This window comes from Agelaius tricolor, unplaced genomic scaffold, assembly GCF_023055355.1.
Source record: "Agelaius tricolor isolate 1412-34295 unplaced genomic scaffold, bAgeTri1.0.p SCAF_3, whole genome shotgun sequence".
NCBI classification, from domain to species: domain Eukaryota; kingdom Metazoa; phylum Chordata; class Aves; order Passeriformes; family Icteridae; genus Agelaius; species Agelaius tricolor.
The window spans coordinates 69,467,024-69,487,142 of record NW_027269263.1 but is presented as its reverse complement, the minus strand read 5'-3'; the positions used below and the strand labels follow the sequence as shown (position 1 = coordinate 69,487,142).

Here is a 20,119-nt window from a genome sequence, read left to right as displayed (position 1 = left end):
TCACCCCCAGGGGGATCCTGGAGCCATCCAAGATCTCTGAGCAAGCACATTCCTTAGGTTGTCCTTCCTCTGGAAACCTCTGGAGCTTTCTCTGAGGTTGTCACAAAGCCTCTGTCGATGATGTTGTTGGAGCAGTCTTGGGACTCTGGAGAGGTCTCAGCTGGCTGGAAGCTGGTCCCAGTTTTCAAGGGATGACTGTGGAAACCACAGGGCTGTCAGTCTCACTTCAGTGCCTGGTAAAACCCTGGAAAAGATGATTCTGGGAAATACTGAAAAACCTCAGGTGGACAGCACGGCCATGGGTGACAGCCAGCACGGCCATGGGTGACAGCCAGCACGGCCATGGGTGACAGCCAGCACGGCCTCAGGAGAGGGAAATCCTGCTTGGCCCCCCTGATCTCCTGTTCCAACAGCACAACCCACCTGGATGATCCTGGAAAGCCAGGAGATGGAATCTTCAGACTCAGCCAAGTGCATCCAGGACAGGCTGGGGAAAGGGACCTGGGGGCCCTGGCCGGTGGGACAGCAGTGCCCTGGAGCCAGGAGGGACAGGCCAGGATTGTCCTGCTCTGCCCAGGCTCCCCAGGGAATGGGCACAGCCCCGAGGCTGCCAGAACTCCTGGAGCATTTGGACAATGCTCTCAGAGCCAGGGGGGATTGTTGGGGTGTCCTGGGCAGGGCCAGGAGCTGGACTTGATCCCTGTGGATCCCTCCAGCCCCAGCAGCTGGGAAAGCATCACCAAGAAAACCACAAAGGAAGGTCCAAGGAGTTCTCTTTTGCTGATAAAAGCTGTACAAGCACCACCCACGGATGGATTTTCCAGGGATCTTTCCCATTCCATAGCCTCCACTGGCTGCTGCAGGAGGGACAGCAGATCTTTGGGGGCTGCTCTTCCTGAAAAAATGACCTGGTTTAAGCACTGAGCTCACAGCTCCTGCTGAGGGGGGCTTTAATTGCTGCTGGGCTACTGCCTGTGGTTAAAAGCTTTAATTAAAGTTCCCTAAGGAGAGGGAGAGGATCCAGCACCTGCAGCAACTGCTGGAGAGGGGTAGAAGCATCCACAGTGCTGCCTGGGATGGGGACAGGACGGGAGGAGGCAGGGAAGGCCAGCTCAGAGCAGAATTCCTGAGCAGGTTCTCCTACAGCTCCTGCTCTCCCATCCCTTCTCCATGTCCTGCCATCAGAAGCTCCAGCCACTCACCTGGCAATGCCCCAAATGTCCCAGGCTAGGGACAGCAGGACTGGCCCTGCTGATGCCTCCCTAGGAAGACAAAAGGCTTAATAAAGCAGCTTCATGAATCACTAACGAGCTGCTGCCTGCCCTGCAGAGGAGGGCAGCCCAGGCTGCTTCCTGCCTCACTCAGGGCTGTCCATCCTGGCACAGTCCAGCCCTGCTGTGACAGCACTCCCTGGCTTTCATGCTGAACGAACAGGAGAGGGAAGAGGCACCAGAGCCCCCTTGCCTGTGTTCGTGGGTCTGTCAGTGTTTTGCTTTGGGATTGTTTTTGTTTTAAAGATAATAAACATATCCAAGCCCCAACTTTGTCCTCTCACCTCCTCCACCAGCATTTCCCTGCGTGGAGGGAGATGTCCCCAGCCTGTCACACCCTATGGACAACACCAGGAGCAGCCCTGAACCTTCTCAGGAGTCTGGGACAGCCCTCAAAGCCAGGAGGACCAAAGGCAATCAGAGAAGACCAGGCTGGGGATGAGCTGGAGCTTTGGGAGGGTCATGGAGAAAGCTGGAGCCCACAGCCACCCCTGCTGGCTCTGTCCCTGGGGTGAGGTGACAGAGGACAGGGAATGGTGGCCACACAGGGCCCAGGCTGGTGCCTGAGGCCCATTTAAGGAGAAACAAACTTGTTTCTGATTTGTACAAAAGTGCTTTAATGACAAAACAGCTGAAAATACCTTTGGGTGCATTTCTGGTGCCATCAAACATCCCGTGTGCGATTCCCAGGCCCCTGGCAGGCCTGGGAGGATGAGGGACTTCTCAGGCACCTCCTCCCAGTGCAGCACAGCCCCAGGGAGGGGTCTGTCCTCGAGACACAGAAATCCCTTCCAGACCCTCCTCTTAAGGACAGTTTTCCTTCAGCCACTCCAGCAGGGCCTGCAGATGCCCGTGTGACGTGCTCTGCCTTCGAGGCTCCTCATTTTGGGAGCCATCCCATTGCCACCACCCTTGCCATCCCTGAGGGCCACAGGGCAGCTGAGCAGCAGCAGCTTCGGGAAACGGCGCTTCCAGACCGGAGCCAGCCCGGCCGGGTCCCTGAGACACTGGAAAAGGTCCTGATGGGTGCTGATCCCAACGAGGGGCTTGGAGACACAGAATCCAAAGCTCAGCAGCCGCTGGGCGATGGGGCGAAGAAATACACGGCCAGCAGGATGAAGTAAACCATCACCAGCACCGTGCCTGGGCAGACAGACAGGGGTGGAGGGAGTTACTCCCTGGAGCAAGGAGGGACATGGGTTTAGACCTGGAGGGGTCTGGATTAGCCCCCTGTAGAGGGCTTCCATGGTTCTCTACAAAATGTCCATTAAAAGGGAGTTTAAAACCTTTAAAGGAGTTTAAAGGGGGAAATGGGAGTGGATCCCCTTGGAGCTGCTGCAGGGGAACAGCTCCAAGCTGGTCAACCAAGACCCCAGGATCGCTCAGGTCACCACACGCCAAGAGCCCCAAAAAGCAGAAGAGCCCAGGGCTGGAGCCAGGAGCCCCCCATGCCACATCCCAGGGAATACAGGGGTGCTCCAAGCCCCAGAGCAGCCCTGTGGGAGGTGCTCACCTTGGAAATAGTCACATTTGCCATCCATGAAGATGTAGTTCATGAGCACCACGCTGAACATGCTGGCGTAGACATGGAGGTCGCTGAAGACCAGCGTGAAGTTGGTCGGCTGCGAGGACGAGGATTTGGGGTTTATGGTCAACCAGGACAACCCCGCACTGACTCTGTCTGGGGACGTGTGGTCACCCCCTAAACCCCCTCTGCCACACGTCCCCAGGGTGGGGACAGCACCAGGAGACATCTGACCCCACTTGCACTGAGCAGAGAGGAGACACTGGCAAGGGCAGCTGTGTCCTTTCCATGTCCCATGGACACCGTGGGACAGTCCCCCAGGGCTGGCCTGGCGTTACTCACGTAGAAGATGGTGAAGAGCACCAGGATGGGGATCTGGAGCATGCAGACCTGCACTGCGATGCAGTTCCCAATCTCGATGCTGAGGAGGAAGGACAACTTAGGGGCTGTGTCTGGGTGAGAAAATCCCAAACCACAGAGCCCATCCCAGTTCTGACACCACTTTTTGGGTGACTCATCTCCTTGAGGACAAGCTGACACAGACTGACCCAGCAGTGGCTGGGCAGCTCATCATGGACACCAAAGCAATGGGATTGGGACAAGGCACAGGAACCACCCCAAAACTCATCCTTGGAGCCATCTCACCTCAAGCTCAGATTGTTCTGCAGGGCAAACTGGATGCCATTGACAATCTCTGGCAGCTCAGGCACCATTGCCAGCACGGTGACACCGATGAAGTACTGCAGGGAAGAGGTGACATCAGCCTGACCACATCCTGGCCAACTGTGCAGAGCATCTCAGCACCTTCCCCCACTGCTTTTGGGGCTCCAACTGCATCCAGGGCAGGTCCCCCTCCCTGGAGGGCACATCTTGGTCCTCGGGGCCAGCCAGAGGCAGCTCACCTGTGAGATGGTGGAGTTGGTGAGGATGGGGCTGATGTGCTCCGTGGCCAGGTCAGCACAGGCCGACATGCAGAGGGTGGAGAGCAGGAGGATGACCAGGGCCCGCCAGCGGGACCAGTGCACCACGGCACTGTGGTGGTGGCCAGGCACTGGGGAGAGAGCAGAGATGTGTGGGACACTGCAGAGCAGTGACGAGAGCCGGCCCTGCAGCCAAGACGCTTGGGGACACTCACTGTGACAGTCGCTGATGTGGATGTCGTAGATGTGTGTGTGGGTTTTGAGGGTGAAGAAGAGCCCGATGAGGTAGGCAGCAGGGAGCAGGATGGACACCGTGTACACCAGGGGTCTGTGGGACACAGGTGACACTGTCAGTGCCACCAGGGTCTGGCATGGACACCCCAGGGGACTTCCCCTGGGGATGAGGAAATGGGGGGCTGGATCACTGGGGTGGAGAGGGGCCCTGGGAGGGATGCAGGAACATGACCAAACCCAGGAGGTGCCACCCCAGTGTGGGGACAGCTCTGTCCCCACTGCACGGACACTCACTGAACATGGCTGTAGTAGAGGGTGCCATTGTTGTCCATCTGCAGAGAGAGCACCTGTCAACAGGGGTGCAGGGGACAAGGGACAGCCCCGCTGCCACCACCCAGCACAAGAGCCAGGGGGGCTCAGAGCATCCCTGACCCCAAACTCCCCCTCTTGGGGGTCCAGGTCCCCACTCACCAGGTCAAAGTGACAGTTGTGGCAGAGGTAGTGGCCCAGCGGGTTCTGGGTGACGTTGTGGCACTCGCCACAGACCAGCTTCCCGTAGACCTTGGAGAAGAGCGTCGGGGCAAAGACACCTGCAGGGACAGCACATGGAGCAGGCACCCACCCTGGTGGGACCCCCCAGACCTGGGGACAGCCCTGTCCCCAACTCACCTCCCACGGAGAGGAAGAGCAGGGCCGAGCTGACGCCCGCAGAGCGGCTGTTGAACCGCTGCTCCTGGTGCCGGATGCCCCCGATCACCATGCACAGACCCTTGGGGACGGAAAAAACCCCCCAAAAATCCCCATCAGTGCTTTGCTTACAGCACCCTCCCAGCCCCCAGTGCCACCCGTCTCACCGGCACAAAGAGGACGCAGCCCACCAGTGTCCCTGTCAGCGCTGACTTCACCACCTCGGCGTAGCAGCGATTGCCCTCGCGCGAGCCCTTGATGAGGGCGGTGATGTAGAAGGTGAGCTCGGTGATGGAGCCGAACGTGGCGTTCACCACCGCCCCCACCGCGAAATTGCTCTGGGCTGAGATGCTGCAGAGGAGCAAAAGGGTGTCACAGCAGGGCTGGAGTGTCCCCACTTGGCCACCAAGCGTCCCGTGTCACCTCTCACCTGGCGATGGCCATGCCGATGTAGTAGGAGAGGGGCATGATGGAGAGCAGGGCCAAGGTGAACTTGACGGCGGAGCCCGTCAGGTGGTTGGGGCTGTCCACGTAGCCCAGCACCAGCGTCACCAGCACCAGGGGCAGCAGGTCTGGGACAGCCAGTCAAGGACACAGCAGAGGGGGTGGATTTGGGGCCGCTCCCCACCCGTCCCACTGCAGCTCCCGGAAGGATACTGACAGCAAAGACGTTGATGCCATCCACAGCGTACTTGTAGTAGTAGGGGTTGGCAGCGCGGTAGCAGCAGAGAATCACCTCTCCCTCCAGAGGCACCTCTGTCTGCAGAGGGACAGCAGGGTCACCCCCAGCCCCAAATCCCCCCAGAGCAGAGTGTGGGGCCCTGGCCAGAGTCACTCACCATCCTCAGGCACCGGATGAGCACGCGCTCCGGGGGCAGCAGCAGCACGCGGGAGGCGGCGCGGGCGCTCAGCTTGGCCACGGGGATGAGGACGATGAGGAGCCAGGCGGTGACACACACGAGCCCGTGGGCCAGGGCCAGCGCTGGGTATCCCAGGCACAGCCACACCGCGGTGCTGGCACGGCGCTGTGAACAGGAGGCACCTTCAGGCACTGACCCCAAACCACTGACCCAGGGGAGGGAAGGGGCCCACGGGCACCTCGCCCACCACGCTGGGGGCTCCAGGGGTGATAGCACTGGGGGCAGCAAGGGGCTCACCCAGTATCCGGTGCTCACCCAGCACCGTGGGCGCCAGCGGAGCGCCGTGGGACCCCCGAGCAGGGCTGAGCTCTCCCCCACGCCGGCCTCACACGCCTGATGGGATTTGGGCACCTGGGAAAAGGGGGATGTCAGGGTGTGCACAGGGCACCCCAAGACCCCCCCAGGGGCTCCCAAGGCACCCTTACCTCCACTCTCTGGATCACTTTGCCAAAGGGCCAGAGGAAATACCCGGCCAGGTCCCAGCAGAGCCTCCCTGCGGGGACACAACCATCAGTGTCCCTTCCACCTCCAGGGACATTCCATGAAGGGACCCAGGAGACCCCACCAGCCATCGGTGCAGTTCTGAGCTCATCCAGCCCTCACATGGGGGTCCCGAATTTGGAACTCACCATAAGGAGCCCCCATGATGGTGATGAACATCACAGCAGCCACGAGGACGTAGAGGAGCGAGAGCCACCAGCCAAAGAGCAGCAGGTAAAGGACATTCCCACACGTCAGCGTGGACCCTGCAGGAGGGAAGGCACCTGCAGGTGGGACCATTGTCACCTGCAGCTGTCCAAATCCACACTGGGGTGTCCCCAGGGCCACCCACCTCCAGAGCCTCGGACGATGTTGAGGTCTGAGTAGAGCTCCTTGACAATCTCTGACCGGTCCTCCCAGGGCCGCGCTGTCACGTGGCTCTTCCATTTCTTGAAGCCAAACTGCAGAGAGAGGAGGTTTTTTTGGGGATGAGTGAAGAGGAAGGAAATTAAACCCCATCACAGCTGTCCAGGAGCAGCCATGGGTGCCCCCACCCACCTTGTAGTTGTTGGAGAGCTTGTTGGCCTCCACAGCGTTCTCAGCCGTCAGGGTGGTTTTCACCACGCAGCTCTCGCACACCTCCTCCGAGTGCTGCTGGCAGCAGGACGGGGTGGACGTGGCTGTGGGTGACACACGGGGGGTGTCACGGCGGCTGTGGGACCCCCCGGAGCCCCACCCCAGCCCATCCCACCGCCGGCCTACCTGGGGGGACCCGGGGCCGGTGCAGGTGGCAGCCCAGCTCCCCCAGGTCGCCCTGCACGTTGTTGATGGCAGCGCAGTGCCGGTCGCAGAGGGAGCCCCGGCGGGGACCGTCGCTGTCACCGCGGGAATCCGGGACCTTGGGAGCATCTGCGGGAGCTGCTGGAGTCACCCTGGGGCCACATCCCCACCCCCTGCCCGGGCTCAGCACGGCCGAGTGCCCGGTCCCCAAACCCCGCAGCGGGGACACAGAGCGGTACCCAGGGATGCTCAGGAGGGGGGACCGCACCAGTGCCCGGTACATGGCGGGAAATCCCGCTCGGTGCCCGGTGTGTGGCTTGGGAGAGGTGTGGCCCACATGGGATGGGGGAGCCCCTCTGGTCCCCACCCGCTCTCAGCTCACCGGGCGTGTCCGGCGCGCAGCAGCGGCGCTGGCGGCGGCCGGGCTCGATGTCAGCGGCCATGGCGAGAGCCGCAGGTGCAGCGCAGGTGGTCCCGGCCCGGCCCGGCCCGCCGGAATTTAACGGGCGGGGCCGGACATGCGCGCCCCCGGGAGCCGCCCCCGCCCCGGCGGGAGGGGCCGGGCCGCCCCCGGCGCGGGGGGGGATGCGCCCGGTAACGGGGCCGGAACGGGGAGCGGCGTGAGCGGGTGGGCTGGGGGGCGCAGGGATCGAGAGGCGCAGGGACCGCGGTGCGTGGAATAACGGGGTGCAGAGAGAGCGGGGTGCAGAGAGAGAGCGTGGTGCGTGGAATAACGGGGTGCAGAGAGAGCGGGGTCCGTGGAATAACGGGGTGCAGAGAGGGCGGGGTCCGTGGAATAACGGGGTGCAGAGAGAGCGGGGTGCAGAGAGAGCGGGGTCCGTGGAATAACGGGGTGCAGAGAGGGCGGGGTGCGTGGAATAACGGGGTGCAGAGAGAGCGGCGTGCAGAGAGCGGGATCCGTGGAATAACGGGGTGCAGAGAAAGCGGGGTGCGCGGTGTTTGGGGTGCAGAGAGGGGTGTGCGGTATTTTGGGGTGCAGGGAGAGAGGAGTGCGCGGTATTTTGGGGTGCAGAGAGAGAGGGGTGCGCGGTGTAACGGGGCGCAGAGAGAGCAGAGTCCGTGGAATAGCGGGGTGTGCGTGCGGTGTTTTGGGGTGCGGAGAGAGAGGGGTGCGCGGTATATGGGGATACACAGGTGAGAGGGTGCAGATATTGGGGTGCAGGGGGACCAGGGGCCACAGGGATATGGGGTGCGTGGTATATCGGGGTGCCCGGGAATTGGGGTGCACGGTGTATGGGGTGTGCCCAGGGGTCAGAATGAACAAGATCTGGGGTGTGCAGTGTTGGGGTACACGGAAATGTGGGGTGCAGAGTTAGGGCCTGCAGGAACAGGGGTCTGCCATGTATTGGGGTGCACGGGGAGCAGGGGCTGTGCAGTGTTGGGGTGCACGGGGAGCAGGGGCTGTGCAGTGTTGGGGTGCAGAAAGAGCAGGGACTGTGCAGTGTTGGGGTGCATGGGAAGCAGGGGCTGTGCAGTGTTGGGGTGCATGGGGAGCAGGGGCTGTGCAGTGTTGGGGTACAGAAGGAGGGGGTGCACGGGGAGCAGGGGCTGGGGTACAGAAGGTGAGCAGGAATGGGATGCACAATGAATTTGGGGTGCACAGGGTGTCAGGGGGCACCAGGGCTGGGGCACACAGGAGGCTGGGGGCTGTGCTGGAGTGCAGAGCGCTTTGGGGTGCGTGATGGGCTGGGGTGCACAGGGGGCAGGGTGGATGGGAATTAGGGGCACAGGGACTGACTGGGGTGTGGGGTGCACAGAGAGTGGGGCTTGTGATGTATTGGGGTGTACAGGGAACACAGTGCACCAGGTATTGGGGTGCACAGGGACTGGGGTGTGTGATCTATTGGGATGCACGCTGTATTGGGGTGCACAAAGACTGGTATGTGTGATCTATTGGGGTGCACACTGTATTGGGGTGCACAGGGACTGGGGTGTGTGATCTATTGGGGTGCACGGTGTATTGGGGTGCACAGGGACTGAGAGGTGTGATCTGTTGGGGTGCACACTGTGTTGGGGTGCACAGGGACTGAGGGGTGTGATCTGTTGGGGTGCACAGTGTGTTGGGGTGCACAGGGACTGAGGGGTGTGATCTGTTGGGGTGCACACTGTGTTGGGGTGCACAGGGACTGAGGGGTGTGATCTGCTGGGGTGTGTGATGGGCTGGGGTGCACAGGGAGCAGGGTGGATGGGAATTAGGAGGCACAGGGACTGGTTGGGGTGTGGGATATATTGGGGTGCACAGAGAGTGGGGCTTGTGATGTACTGGGGTTTACAGAGAGCAGAGTCCACCAAGTATTGGGGTGCACAAAGACTGGGGTGTGTGATCCATTGGGGTGCACAGGGACTGAGGGCTGTGATCTGTTGGGGTGTATGATGCAGTGGGGTGCACACGGACTCAGGGATGTGATCTTTTGGGGTATGTGACACAGTGGGGTGCACAGGGGCTGAGGGGTGTCATGGATTGGCGTGCACAGGAACCGAGGGACATGAAGCAGAGTATTGGGGTGCAGGGGGACTGGGCTCTGTCACCCTTTGGGGTACAGAGGGACTGGGCTGTGTCACCCTTTGGGGTGCAGGGGGACTGGGCTCTGTCACCCTTTGGGGTGCAGGGGGACTGGGCTCTGTCACCCTTTGGGGTACAGGGGGACTGGGCTCTGTGACCCTTTGGGGTACAGGGGGACTGGGCTCTGTGACCCTTTGGGGTACAGGGGGACTGGGCTCTATCACCCTTTGGGGTACAGGGGGACTGGGCTGTGTCACCCTTTGGGGTACAGGGGGACTGGGCTCCGTCACCCTTTGGGGTGCAAAAGAATCCAAGTGGGGGCTGTGTGGGAAGAGGCTGTGCAGGATCCTGGGAGCACAGAGGGATGTGGGGTTCTGGGTACCCCAAAACCCTACAGGGTCCTGGGGCTGCAGAGCCCAGGGCAGCCAAGGGTGCCCTATGGGATGGGCTCTTCCTGAGGATCCCCACTTTTTGGTGAAAGAAGGAATTTGTGCCCTTCAGGTTTTTAGAATGTGACCCTAACAGAGCTCATGGGGCTGTGCTGTCCTTGGAGGGGAGAGTTTTGGGGTAAAACCCAGCTAAACTGGTCCTTGAGCATTCCTCTGTGGTACATGGATGGATGTGGCCATGCTGAACACAAGAAAAACCCAACAAGTGTTTGATAAACCAAACTCATTTAATACAAGAACCAAATGAGCCATTTTGGTACCAGTTCTTGGAAAAACCCAGGCCCCCCAGGGAAGAGAGACAGAGTCCCCAAAATCAATCAGTTCACACCAAAAACCAGCGAAGTTCCAAAACCTCCTCCTTCCCTCCCCTCAGTAAAAAGTACAGTACAATGATTCCATGTGTTTATGGTCCTATATACACCTCCAAAGTACTCATTTACCAGAGTTTACAACAGAGTCTCCCCTGCCCCTTAGAGAAATGACAAATATTGACTGATCCTTCCTTTGAAGCAAATCCAAGTGCTTTTACCAAAAAAGGTACATTCCCAAAAACCTGTGGGCGTGTAGGGCCTGGATTCCCACCAAGGTGCATAAAGCTCCCCCATTAGGTGGTGATTAGTGAAAAAAGCTGAAGGAAAATTCAATTCAAAAGCAAAGGCAGGTGAGAGTTGGTGGCAGTGAAGGTACCCAGGGAGTTCAGAGCTCTCAAGGCCCCCTAAGAGCAGAGGCCACACTGGTTTTGTACAAAACAATGAAAATAAAAATTAGAAATAAAATTCTTATTCGCTGAACTCAGCAAGACAAACATGGTTTAGTCTTTCCTTTTCAGCTGCAGGAAGATCTTGAGGGGTCAGAAATCACAATTATACCAATAATCAGGGATAAAAATAATGGGTTTTTATCATGCAGAATAAAATGAAGCAAAACTGAGTATGAGCTTCCAGACTTGGAATTTCTTGGATCCTTAAGTTGTCCAAGTTGTTTTATCCCTCCAAGTGCTCACAGCCTTGGGGAGGCTGTTCCAGCTGCACCTTCAAAGGTCTGGTTCAGTTTAGTTTAGTTTAGTTTAGTCTGAGATCAGTGAAGCTCAGTTTAACAGGACTGGTTGGGGTGAGGAGCAGGAAGGAGAGCTCCTGCCCAGAGCTGATTCCCCCAGTGAAACATTCTGTGCAATGCCTTGACAAAATCCACAGGGAATCACAGGCACTTCCTCCCTCTGTGCTCAAAGCTGAGCTTTAATGGTCCTGGCTGTAGCAAACCCCAGTTTCAGTCCAAGCTGGTCCCTCAGAGCTGTGTCCCACTATTCCCCAAAGATCCACAGGACGTTGACTCCTGACAAACCCAGGTTCACACGCCTGCAAAACCAAAGGGATCACAATCAGCCATTGCCATTTAAAAGCTGCTGTTTGTTCAATTGTAGCACCATGAATTATCACCCCACGTGGTGGTGTTGGTCTGACACCATTCCCATCTTGTTCCCATGGGATACCTACCCCAGCATCCCAGATTCCTTCGTCTTTATGATGTACAGGAACATCAGCAAGGTGTGGAACATGTTGTTCCTGCCCTGGAGCCACAGAGAGACACAAGGATTTAGAAATCAAAACACCTCAAAATTGCAGAATTTTCCTACTTTGGAACTTCCCGTCAGAATTTGCCCTGGCCTCAAGGGGTGACACCACCCACCAGGGATTGTGATCTGGGGTTTTACAATAAATTGGCAGGAATTGATAAGAGTCTATCTCCTAAACAGACACCACAGGTAGAATTCAGCAGCAGAGTAAGCACCACGTGCTGGGCAAGGACCAAGCTGGACCAGCCTCAGTGTAAACGGACAGAAATGTGCCTAGGATTTAAAAAGAGCCCAAAGCAGCCCTGAAGAGATCCCTGAGAGCAGGAGGAGAGCAGAGCCCTGTACCTTGGGCAGGCTGTAGACGTGGCACTCGTAGATCAGCTCGTAGTGGGGAGGGTTGATGCTGCTCTGGTAGATGCAGAACACGTTTTCGTTCGAAGTGTCTGAATTCAAAATTAATTAAAACCACAGGTTTCAGAGGAGCTGCTGTGGGCCCAGAGGAAAAGAGCAGCTGCAGAACAGCCCATACCTGGTTTATCTGGAGTCTGGATGAAGTGCTGGGAGGTGAAGGTTTTGCCATCGGGGTACTTGGGGTGAGGCGGGAGCCTGGAGTCCAGGTAAGTGCAGAACACGTGCATCAGGATCTGGGCAAACACAGCCAAACCTCACTGCAAGGCCCCAGACCCAGCAGCTTCCTCCCCCTGAGCCCAGCAGCTAATCCCAGCCTTTGCTGATCTGTGCTTACAATGCTGGCCTAGCCCGGGCTTAGGAGCAGCTTCATTCCTAAATCACCGATTTCAGATTGGCTGAGAGCAGCAGAGGAGCTCAGAAACCAACTCTGCCCACCCCAAACCCAGCAGAGAACCTTCTCCCTTTCCCTCGTGGGAATCACTGCAAAGTCTGGGCTGGCCACAGGCCTTAGGAATACCAAAACTGTGAAATAAAGTCCTGGGATGAGCACCCAGATAAGCAGGGACAGCCTGAGGGTTGTTTCAGCCCTTTCTGGAGAATTCCCAATATTTTATGTGGGTAACATCAGCAAGTTATCTGTGATCTGGTGCTCTCTGTGTTCCTTGTACCCAACAGGAGCTGCTTGGCAGAGAGAACAGAGGATTTGCTGGGAAAAAATGCCACAAATCTTTAAAAATCTGGGAGATGCACCTTGGAGCTCACAGCATTTTATTACCCACAATTAATAAAAATATGAAATTGTCGAATTTTATTTTTTTTCTAATAGCCTTAAATTAATGTCAAAACTTCTTCATTTGCACTTTTGCTGTTTACACTCACAGCTGCTTCATAGCTGGACGATTCCAAATATTCAACCACGTTCCCAACCAGAAAATCAAATCCTATTTCCAGGTTGATTTTCCACTCTCAGCAATGGAATCCCTCTCCTTATCCAGCAGCAAAGCTCTGGTTCTCTGATTCCCCATGCTCCTCCAAGGCTTCCTGGCTGCTCCCTCCAAACCCTTCCCCGAAGCCCAAGCATCCCTGGGATCCAGGTGAGCCTGGAACTCACCGAGGAGTCGGTGGGAAGATCCGTGTCCCATTTGCGGCCCTTGAAATCCCCTCCTCCGTTCCAGCGGAACGAGCTCATGCAGCCTCCCTGGGACAGCTCTGCAATAACAGCAGTTTGCACCTCATTGCAATGACAGCAGTTTGCACCTCATTGGAATGACAGTTTGCACTTCACTGCAATGGCAGTTTGCACTGCACTGCAATAACAGTTTGCACCTCACTGCAATGGCAGCAGTTGTTCCCTTCACTGCAATGGCAGCAGTTGTTCCCTTCACTGCAATGGCAGCAGGTTTCCCTGCACTGCAATGGCAGCAGGTTTTCCCTGCACTGCAATGGCAGCAGGTTTTCCCTGCACTGCAATGGCAGCAGGTTTTCCCTGCACTGCAATGGCAGCAGGTTTTCCCTGCACTGCAATGGCAGCAGGTTTTCCCTGCACTGCAATGGCAGCAGGTTTCCCTGCACTGCAATGGCAGCAGGTTTCCCTGCACTGCAATGGCAGCAGGCGTTCCCTTCACTGCAATGGCAGCAGGTGTTCCCTGCACTGCAATGGCAGCAGGTTTCCCTGCACTGCAATGGCAGCAGGTGTTCCCTGCACTGCAATGGCAGCAGGTGTTCCCTGCACTGCAATGGCAGCAGTTGTTCCCTGCACTGCAATGGCAGCAGTTGTTCCCTGCACTGCAATGGCAGCAGGCGTTCCCTTCACTGCAATGGCAGCAGGTTTCCCTGCACTGCAATGGCAGCAGGCGTTCCCTTCACTGCAATGGCAGCAGGTGTTCCCTGCACTGCAATGGCAGCAGGTTTCCCTGCACTGCAATGGCAGCAGGTGTTCCCTGCACTGCAATGGCAGCAGGTGTTCCCTGCACTGCAATGGCAGCAGGTGTTCCCTTCCTGGGGGCTGGAGGTGCATCTAAACAAAGGGGGGTTCTGGTGTAGGAAATGGGAACAATCCCAATTGGCAGGGAAGATATTGGTCAAGGGGGTGAAGTGACAGGAGGATTTTTGTTTGTGGAGAATGAAGTGGATAATTTCACCCCGAGCAGGCAGGAGGAAATCATGGAATGGTTTGGATTGGAGGGAAACTGGAGGAGCACCCAGTGCCACCCCTGCCGTGGCAGGGACACCTCCCACTGGCCCTGGGCATTGCAGGGATGCAGGGACAGCTCTCTGGGTACAGAGCTGATTCCGTTCCCTGCAGCATGGAAATGTCTGGCAACCAGAACAGCAACAGCACAAACCTCTGATCCTTTCCACCAAGTACTCCTGGTTTGGGCTGAGGTCCAGGTACTGCACCAGCGCGTTGAGGGTGGGGATGAGCGGAGCCTTCACCAGGGCTGCCTGCTTCAGGCTGCTGATGCTGGCTTCTGTAACACACACGGCTCAGGGCCTGCCAGGGAACGGCCACACCCACACACCAAACACCCCAGACTCCACAGAGCAGCACAAACCCCCTTCACAGCAGCTACAAGGAGGCAACTGCAACTTAAAGAGCAGCAGGAGAGAAACGAAGTGAAAACAAAGTGAAAACAAAAGCAGCGCCTCCGGGTTCTTTAAGCACTTTACAACAGCAGCGTTGGAGGAAACACTCTAAGAACAGCCCAAAAAGAATCACTTCATTCCAAGCCAGCACATCAAATCAGTTAATCTAAAACAACAGGAGAAGAGCTGCTACAGAATCCTAACCTGACATGAAAAACAGGACCCCAGCTCATCAGTATTTTTTAAAAATCGATAGAATTTAAAAACCCCTGTTCTTTCAGGAAGTGGGTGAATTGAAGGAAGAACTTGGAAAAGCACATAGCAGTGGAGACAGTGAGACTTTTGGGAGACACTGAGAATTGACAGCACATCTGCCTTTGAAATGCTTTCTGCCTGATCAATAATCAATTATTATTAATGATAATTTGAGCTGTAAAATTAAATTTATGGGAGAAAAAAAGAGGAATTTAAGAATTGTACCTAAGTGTCCAAGCATGAATATTTATAGAAGTACTAAGGAAAACCCTCCCAGCTTAAAGAAATGCAGGAGGTGGAACAGAGACAGCATCATAAGAGAGCAGAAATGGAACAAAAATATTTCCCAGACCTAATTTCTGTACCACCCCCTCCAAGGGAATCCCCAGGCTGCTGACCCTACCTCCAATCTGCAGCTCTGGACAGCCCATCCTCCTCAGCTGAGTGCTCACCGATTCCATCTCTTCCACCAGTGGCACCAGGATGGTGTCATTGATCCACTGGGAGGGAAAAGGGCAAAATTCAAGAAGCAAAAGGGATGTGTAATAAACCCCTCAGCTTACACCCTGCCACCATCCCCACCACAACCACAAAGCAAACAGAAACACTGAAGTCAGTCAAAGAGAGAAATAATTTAATTTAATTGTCAATTTAAGTGGCCCCTTAACAGCTTCTGAAAAGGCAGAAAATTCAATGTAAAGGAGTTGGGGAAACCCATCTGTATCAGGTGAAGCTTTTCTGGGCAGTGAGGGAAGGGGGCTGTGACTCCCAGCCCTGCAAGCACAAGGTGATGGATGCAGTCCCTCCCCTGTTGGGCTCAGGACAGCAGGGAGGTGACAAATGTGTGGCATTTGGGTGTGACAGAGCACCCAGCCCTCAGCCAGGCCCTGCACCCCTCCCCTCCCGGGCACACAGCACAGGGAGGAATTTCCCCCTTGGAGCTCCTCAGAGAGGCACTTACATTCCTGAACTTTGCTGTCCAGGAATCCATGTGATCCAGGAGCTGCCGGTTCATTGTCACCCGTGCCCACACCTAGGAAAGGTTTATTAAATCCACATGAGAACCTCACAGAGCTTTTAGGGTCTCTGACAATTCCTGCTGCTGCAGAAGGAAGGAGCTGGCTGAATGCTGCAGGACTTTTTCCCCCCACATTCCTGACCCACCTCAAAGGTACATTTTTAAATCCCATCTCTCCCTCCTGACCTTTTTTTTTTTTTTTTGTGGAATTTACCTCTTCTGCAGCCTGTTTGGAGGTGAGATCAGCTTCATCCTTGTGTGCAGAAGGAGCCTGGGACCTGCAGGCCAGCTGGTACTGGAACTTCCTCAGGATCTGTGCATGGTCTGCCATGGAGCGGCTGTAGTTCCAAAACGTTGGGCTGCTGGAGGGAGAGCTGGAATCTGAGCTCCCTGGAAAGAATAATTCATTGAGAAGTTAAGGTCAATTATTGCCAAGTGATTCTGGAGAAACAGCACGGGGACAACAGGTCAGTGTGGGTGAATGCACTGCAGTCACTCTGCAGAAACACTGCAGTTACCCTCAGCCTGATTGTCCCAGCCCAGGAGATGAGATAAAACTTCCTGGCTGGAGTTCATCCCCTTTATCCTTATCTTGAGAAAAGTGCACTGGATTCAGCCCCTTATCTGAAAGCACTTGGACAAAATCCCCCTCTTATCAAGGTGATCTTATCTCAGCTCCTTACAGCCACCAAGTGCTACAGAGATAACCCAGCAGCATTCCCAGGCTTGGATCCTGCTCCAAGGAATAATTGGAGGGAAACTGCCTTAGGGGAAACAATGGGGTTCTACCTCACAGCCCAGCTCACAGGTGATCCAGAACCGAATAGAACCTTTTCACTGGTACCTCTCCATCACAAAAACCAACACTGCATAAAACCAACACCTCTTCCCTGCCAGTCTTCTCCCAGCAAACCCCCCAGTTTACCCAGCTGAACTCGGTGCTGTTTCTCCTCCTCGTTCCTCAGGAAGGTGTCCAGGGATTTGACATCTGTGATGCAGTCGTCCTTGTAGGTGGAATTGTTGTACAGGATGGGAGAGAACCGGTAGTGAGACCTGATCCCAGCGCTGTCCACAGGCCCCACGCTCATGGAATAGGGAGACCCATTGGGGGAGTGGCTGAAGCTGGAAACCTTGGGAGAACACAAGAAGGAATTCATTTCTTTTTCACTCCCAAGGGCGGAGCCGTGCCCCGGGAGCGTGCCGGCCCTACCTTGGTGTAGCTGCTGCCGGGTGAGCAGGTGCCCGCGGGGCTGTGCGAGGGGCTGGAGCCCGGCAGAGCCTGGAGCTGGGCGCCGTAGCCACTCAGGCAGCCCGCAGAGAACTTGGGGCTGGCGCTGGGCGAGCGCGAGGGGCTGTAGCTGAGCACGCACTGGCCCTGGATGGGCGGGGACGGCGTCAGGGACAGCACCCGCTTGGGCGCCGCCTCCCGGGGCGGGGTGATCTGCACAGCTGCAAGGGAAGCACCGCGCGTCACCAAACTGCCCTTCTCCACGTCAAATACATGATTCGTGCAACTTCAGAGACCGTCAAAGCTACAGGTTCCTACACAACTCCCGTAAAACTGAGACCCATGAGCCCAGCTCGGAATAAACCCTGCAGGGGGGTTCTCTAATGTCCCACCAGCTCCTCCACCTGCCCACTGCTCCCATCTGTACCACACAATTCACCTCTCAGTTACCTAAAACACGATTAGTTCCACCTGCTCCCATCTGTACCACACTAATTCACCTCTCAGTTACCTAAAACACGATTAGTTCCACCTGCTCCCATCTGTGCCACACAATTCACCTCTCAGTTACCTAAAACACGATTAGTTCCACCTGCTCCCATCTGTACCACACAATTCACCTCTCAGTTACCTAAAACACGATTAGTTCCACCTCAAACAGCCACAAACTAAACCACAACATCGAGCCCAGCTCCTGGCCCTGCACAGCACAACCCCAAACACCCAGCTCAGCTTACAGCTCTTGCTTGTCAGGAGAGAATTCAGCACAAAGACCCCAGAAGTGCAGACACAGCAATAAAACCACAGAAAAGAACAAGGGAGGGTTGATTCCCCACCTGCCCTGCGCAGCCAGCCCATGAGCTGCTGGCTGGGGCTCGTCACCAAGCTGGCTGGTGCTGCTGTGTAGGTGAAGTACCTCCAGAAATCAAACAGGGCATTGAGGCTGAACAGGGCTGCCAGGGCAAATTCTGCAAGAAACACACAAGCTTCTGTCATGGTTTGAGCAAAAATTACATTGTTGGCAAAACCAGGCTATGTCTATTGAAAACAGGTCATTATTAGTGCTGCCAGTTTGGGGAAGAATCCAAGATTTCTTCACTTCCTTAGGCAAGAACCACTGGAGATAATTTTCCTCACTGTTGAAATTAATTTCTACATTTAAAATTTTGATTTTTAAAATGGGATTGTTATTTTCCAAAAAGGAAATCTCATGATTCTTGCTTCTTCCCATGCTGTTTGACAGAGCTTAGAGTCTCCTCCTCTGAAACCAACTTGAATTGTTGTAAAATTTCACCCACACCCAGAACACAACACAGCAGGAAAATAAATCTGAGGCTCTCTAAAGCCTTCATCCACACATTAGGACAGATTTCACACATCAATTAAGTCCTCCCTGCCCATTTCCCCGAGAGAAAACGCTGTTCACACTCTTTATCTGCCCCTAAAAAGGATGGGACTCCAGCAGTTTCAAGGGAGATCACAGAAAGGAAAACAAAATTTTGGTTTAAAACTCCCACAGAAAAAAAAACCCAAAACTCTGCCTTAAAAACAACCTCTCAGCAATAAAAATGAGTAAAAATCAATCCTGAAATTTGATTTAAATGCTGCAACGACTCACCAATGTACCAGAGTGGAAAGCAGGTGATGTTGTAGTAGGTGCTTAGGAGTTTCCCAGTCCTGAAAAGCAAAACAAGGGAGAATTTAGCAGAAATTCCATCCTGAGGCTGCACACGGTGGAATCTTTGCTGGTTTGAATCAGATGGAACAATTAACTCACATTTCAGTGTAGATCATGCCTGCTACAGATATATTGAGGAGTCCCCAGGCCAGCACCACCTTCCTGGTCTCAGCCTGTTTCCTCATCTTCACAGCCAGGTCGATGAGGGAAGTATCTGGACTCTTATTCGGTGTCATTGTCTGCGGGAACACAGGGAAAAGACAAAGTCTGTGAATTTTGAATCAACAGGAAGATTCTCAGCCAGGTTACTGAGGAACAGTGTCTATCTTCTCCCTCATTTTTGAATAACGTCCTTCAAAAGGAGGAGGGAAAGCTCCTGCCTCCTCCAGGCAAGAGCAGTGTTTTTAGCGAAAATTCTCACTTATTTCAGCAGGTAACACAGTATTTTCTGAGATATGAAACCCACAGATTTTATTTCCTCATTTATGCCCAGTAACACCTTATATGAAGGCAATAACTCTGTCCCAGGCAGGCAGCCCTCACATCTCCCCCCAGACCTCAACCCCTTCCCCGAACTTCTTCTATCCTCTCGCCACCACAAACCTCTTAGACGATCCTCCTCAAACTTCTCTGATCCCCTCTCCAAATTTAAACTCTCCCGCTTCTCACACTTCCCTTCTTTCCCCGCCCCAAACCTCTGCTCCTCCCACTCCCCAAACCTCTGTGGTCCCCCTCCTCACATTTCATCTCTGCAGAGCTCAATGTCCTCCTCCCCAAACCTCCCCGATGCCCCTCCTCAAACCTCTCTGATCCCCCTCCCCGAACCTCTCCGGTCTCCCATCCCCGAACCTTCCATCTCCCCTCCCAACCGCCCTCCCCAAACCTCTCCGCTCCCCCTCCCGAAGCTCGGCCGTGCCTCCCTCCCATGTTCCACCTCACCTCTCGGCAGCTCGGTCCCGTTTCCCCTCAGCCCGGGCAGTTTTTTCCCCTTTTCCCTCCGGGGCTCTCCGGTCCCCTCACGCCGCGGCGGCCTCGCGCTCTGTGCGCCTGCGCGGGCGCTCGCGCCGCGTCACCGGCCGCGCCGGGGGAGGGGCGAAGGGGGCGGGCACTCGCGCGCGGGTTTTGGCGGGAAGGGCGCGAGGGGGCCGCCATGTTGGGGGGGGGCAAAGGAGCTGGTTTTGGCGGGAAGGGCGTGAGGGGGCCGCCATGTTGGGGGGGGCGAAAGAGCGGGTTTTGGCGGGAAGGGCGTGAGGGGGCCGCCATGTTGGGGGGGGCGAAGGAGCCCTCACAGTTTCGCTCTGGCGTTTTTTACTTGTCTTTATCGCTAAATTGTTTAGTTCCTGTGAAAAACGCCAGTCACTTGTTTTTTAAAATTTTAAAAGTTTAATAGTAATAAAATGGTTATAAAAACAGTTGTAAAATTAGAGTAATAATATTTTGGGCAGTTTGGATTAGGACAATATGAGACAATAGAAACAAAGAGTTACAGATAGTTCGGGTACCTTTTTATGGACAACATAAGCCCGGAAAAGGACGCACGTTAACAGAGGATTAACCCTTAAAAACAATAACCTGTTGCA

At 55.5% G+C, this 20,119-nt stretch overlaps 2 protein-coding genes and 1 long non-coding RNA gene across 4 annotated transcripts; 1 reads left to right on the top strand and 2 right to left on the bottom strand.

Moving 5' to 3' along the window:
- Nucleotides 1–1,870: 1,870 nt before the first annotated feature.
- Nucleotides 1,871–7,341, bottom strand: LOC139588616 (uncharacterized). Of its 2 annotated transcripts, none has more exons than XM_071424234.1 (20): nt 7,200–7,341; nt 6,800–6,946; nt 6,596–6,717; nt 6,390–6,498; nt 6,187–6,303; nt 5,983–6,050; nt 5,795–5,908; nt 5,477–5,662; nt 5,295–5,397; nt 5,068–5,209; nt 4,805–4,988; nt 4,620–4,719; nt 4,422–4,540; nt 4,245–4,282; nt 3,932–4,044; nt 3,699–3,847; nt 3,442–3,536; nt 3,139–3,217; nt 2,785–2,893; nt 1,871–2,414 (listed from the first exon to the last, which is right to left on the bottom strand). In XM_071424234.1, exons 1-20 carry the CDS (start codon nt 7,258–7,260, stop codon nt 2,341–2,343), a joined length of 2,229 nt encoding a protein of 742 aa, XP_071280335.1. In that variant the 5' UTR covers nt 7,261–7,341; the 3' UTR covers nt 1,871–2,340. The 2 variants fall into 2 exon arrangements, with proteins under 2 accessions (XP_071280335.1, XP_071280334.1); XM_071424233.1 differs by having other exon boundaries at nt 6,800–6,955; nt 7,200–7,322.
- Nucleotides 7,315–12,580, top strand: LOC139588619 (uncharacterized). The gene is made up of 2 exons (XR_011678756.1): nt 7,315–7,411; nt 11,835–12,580. It is a non-coding gene; the product is annotated as an uncharacterized lncRNA (long non-coding RNA).
- Nucleotides 9,999–19,611, bottom strand: TMEM209 (transmembrane protein 209). The gene is made up of 15 exons (XM_071424235.1): nt 19,479–19,611; nt 18,639–18,778; nt 18,480–18,538; nt 17,698–17,829; nt 16,844–17,082; nt 16,559–16,763; nt 15,848–16,023; nt 15,577–15,648; nt 15,019–15,115; nt 14,120–14,245; nt 12,886–12,983; nt 11,893–12,007; nt 11,709–11,806; nt 11,284–11,357; nt 9,999–11,145 (listed from the first exon to the last, which is right to left on the bottom strand). The coding sequence occupies exons 2-15, from the start codon at nt 18,773–18,775 to the stop codon at nt 11,091–11,093; spliced, it is 1,683 nt and encodes a 560-aa protein (XP_071280336.1). The 5' UTR covers nt 18,776–18,778; nt 19,479–19,611; the 3' UTR covers nt 9,999–11,090.
- Between the last annotated feature and the right edge of the window lie 508 nt (nt 19,612–20,119).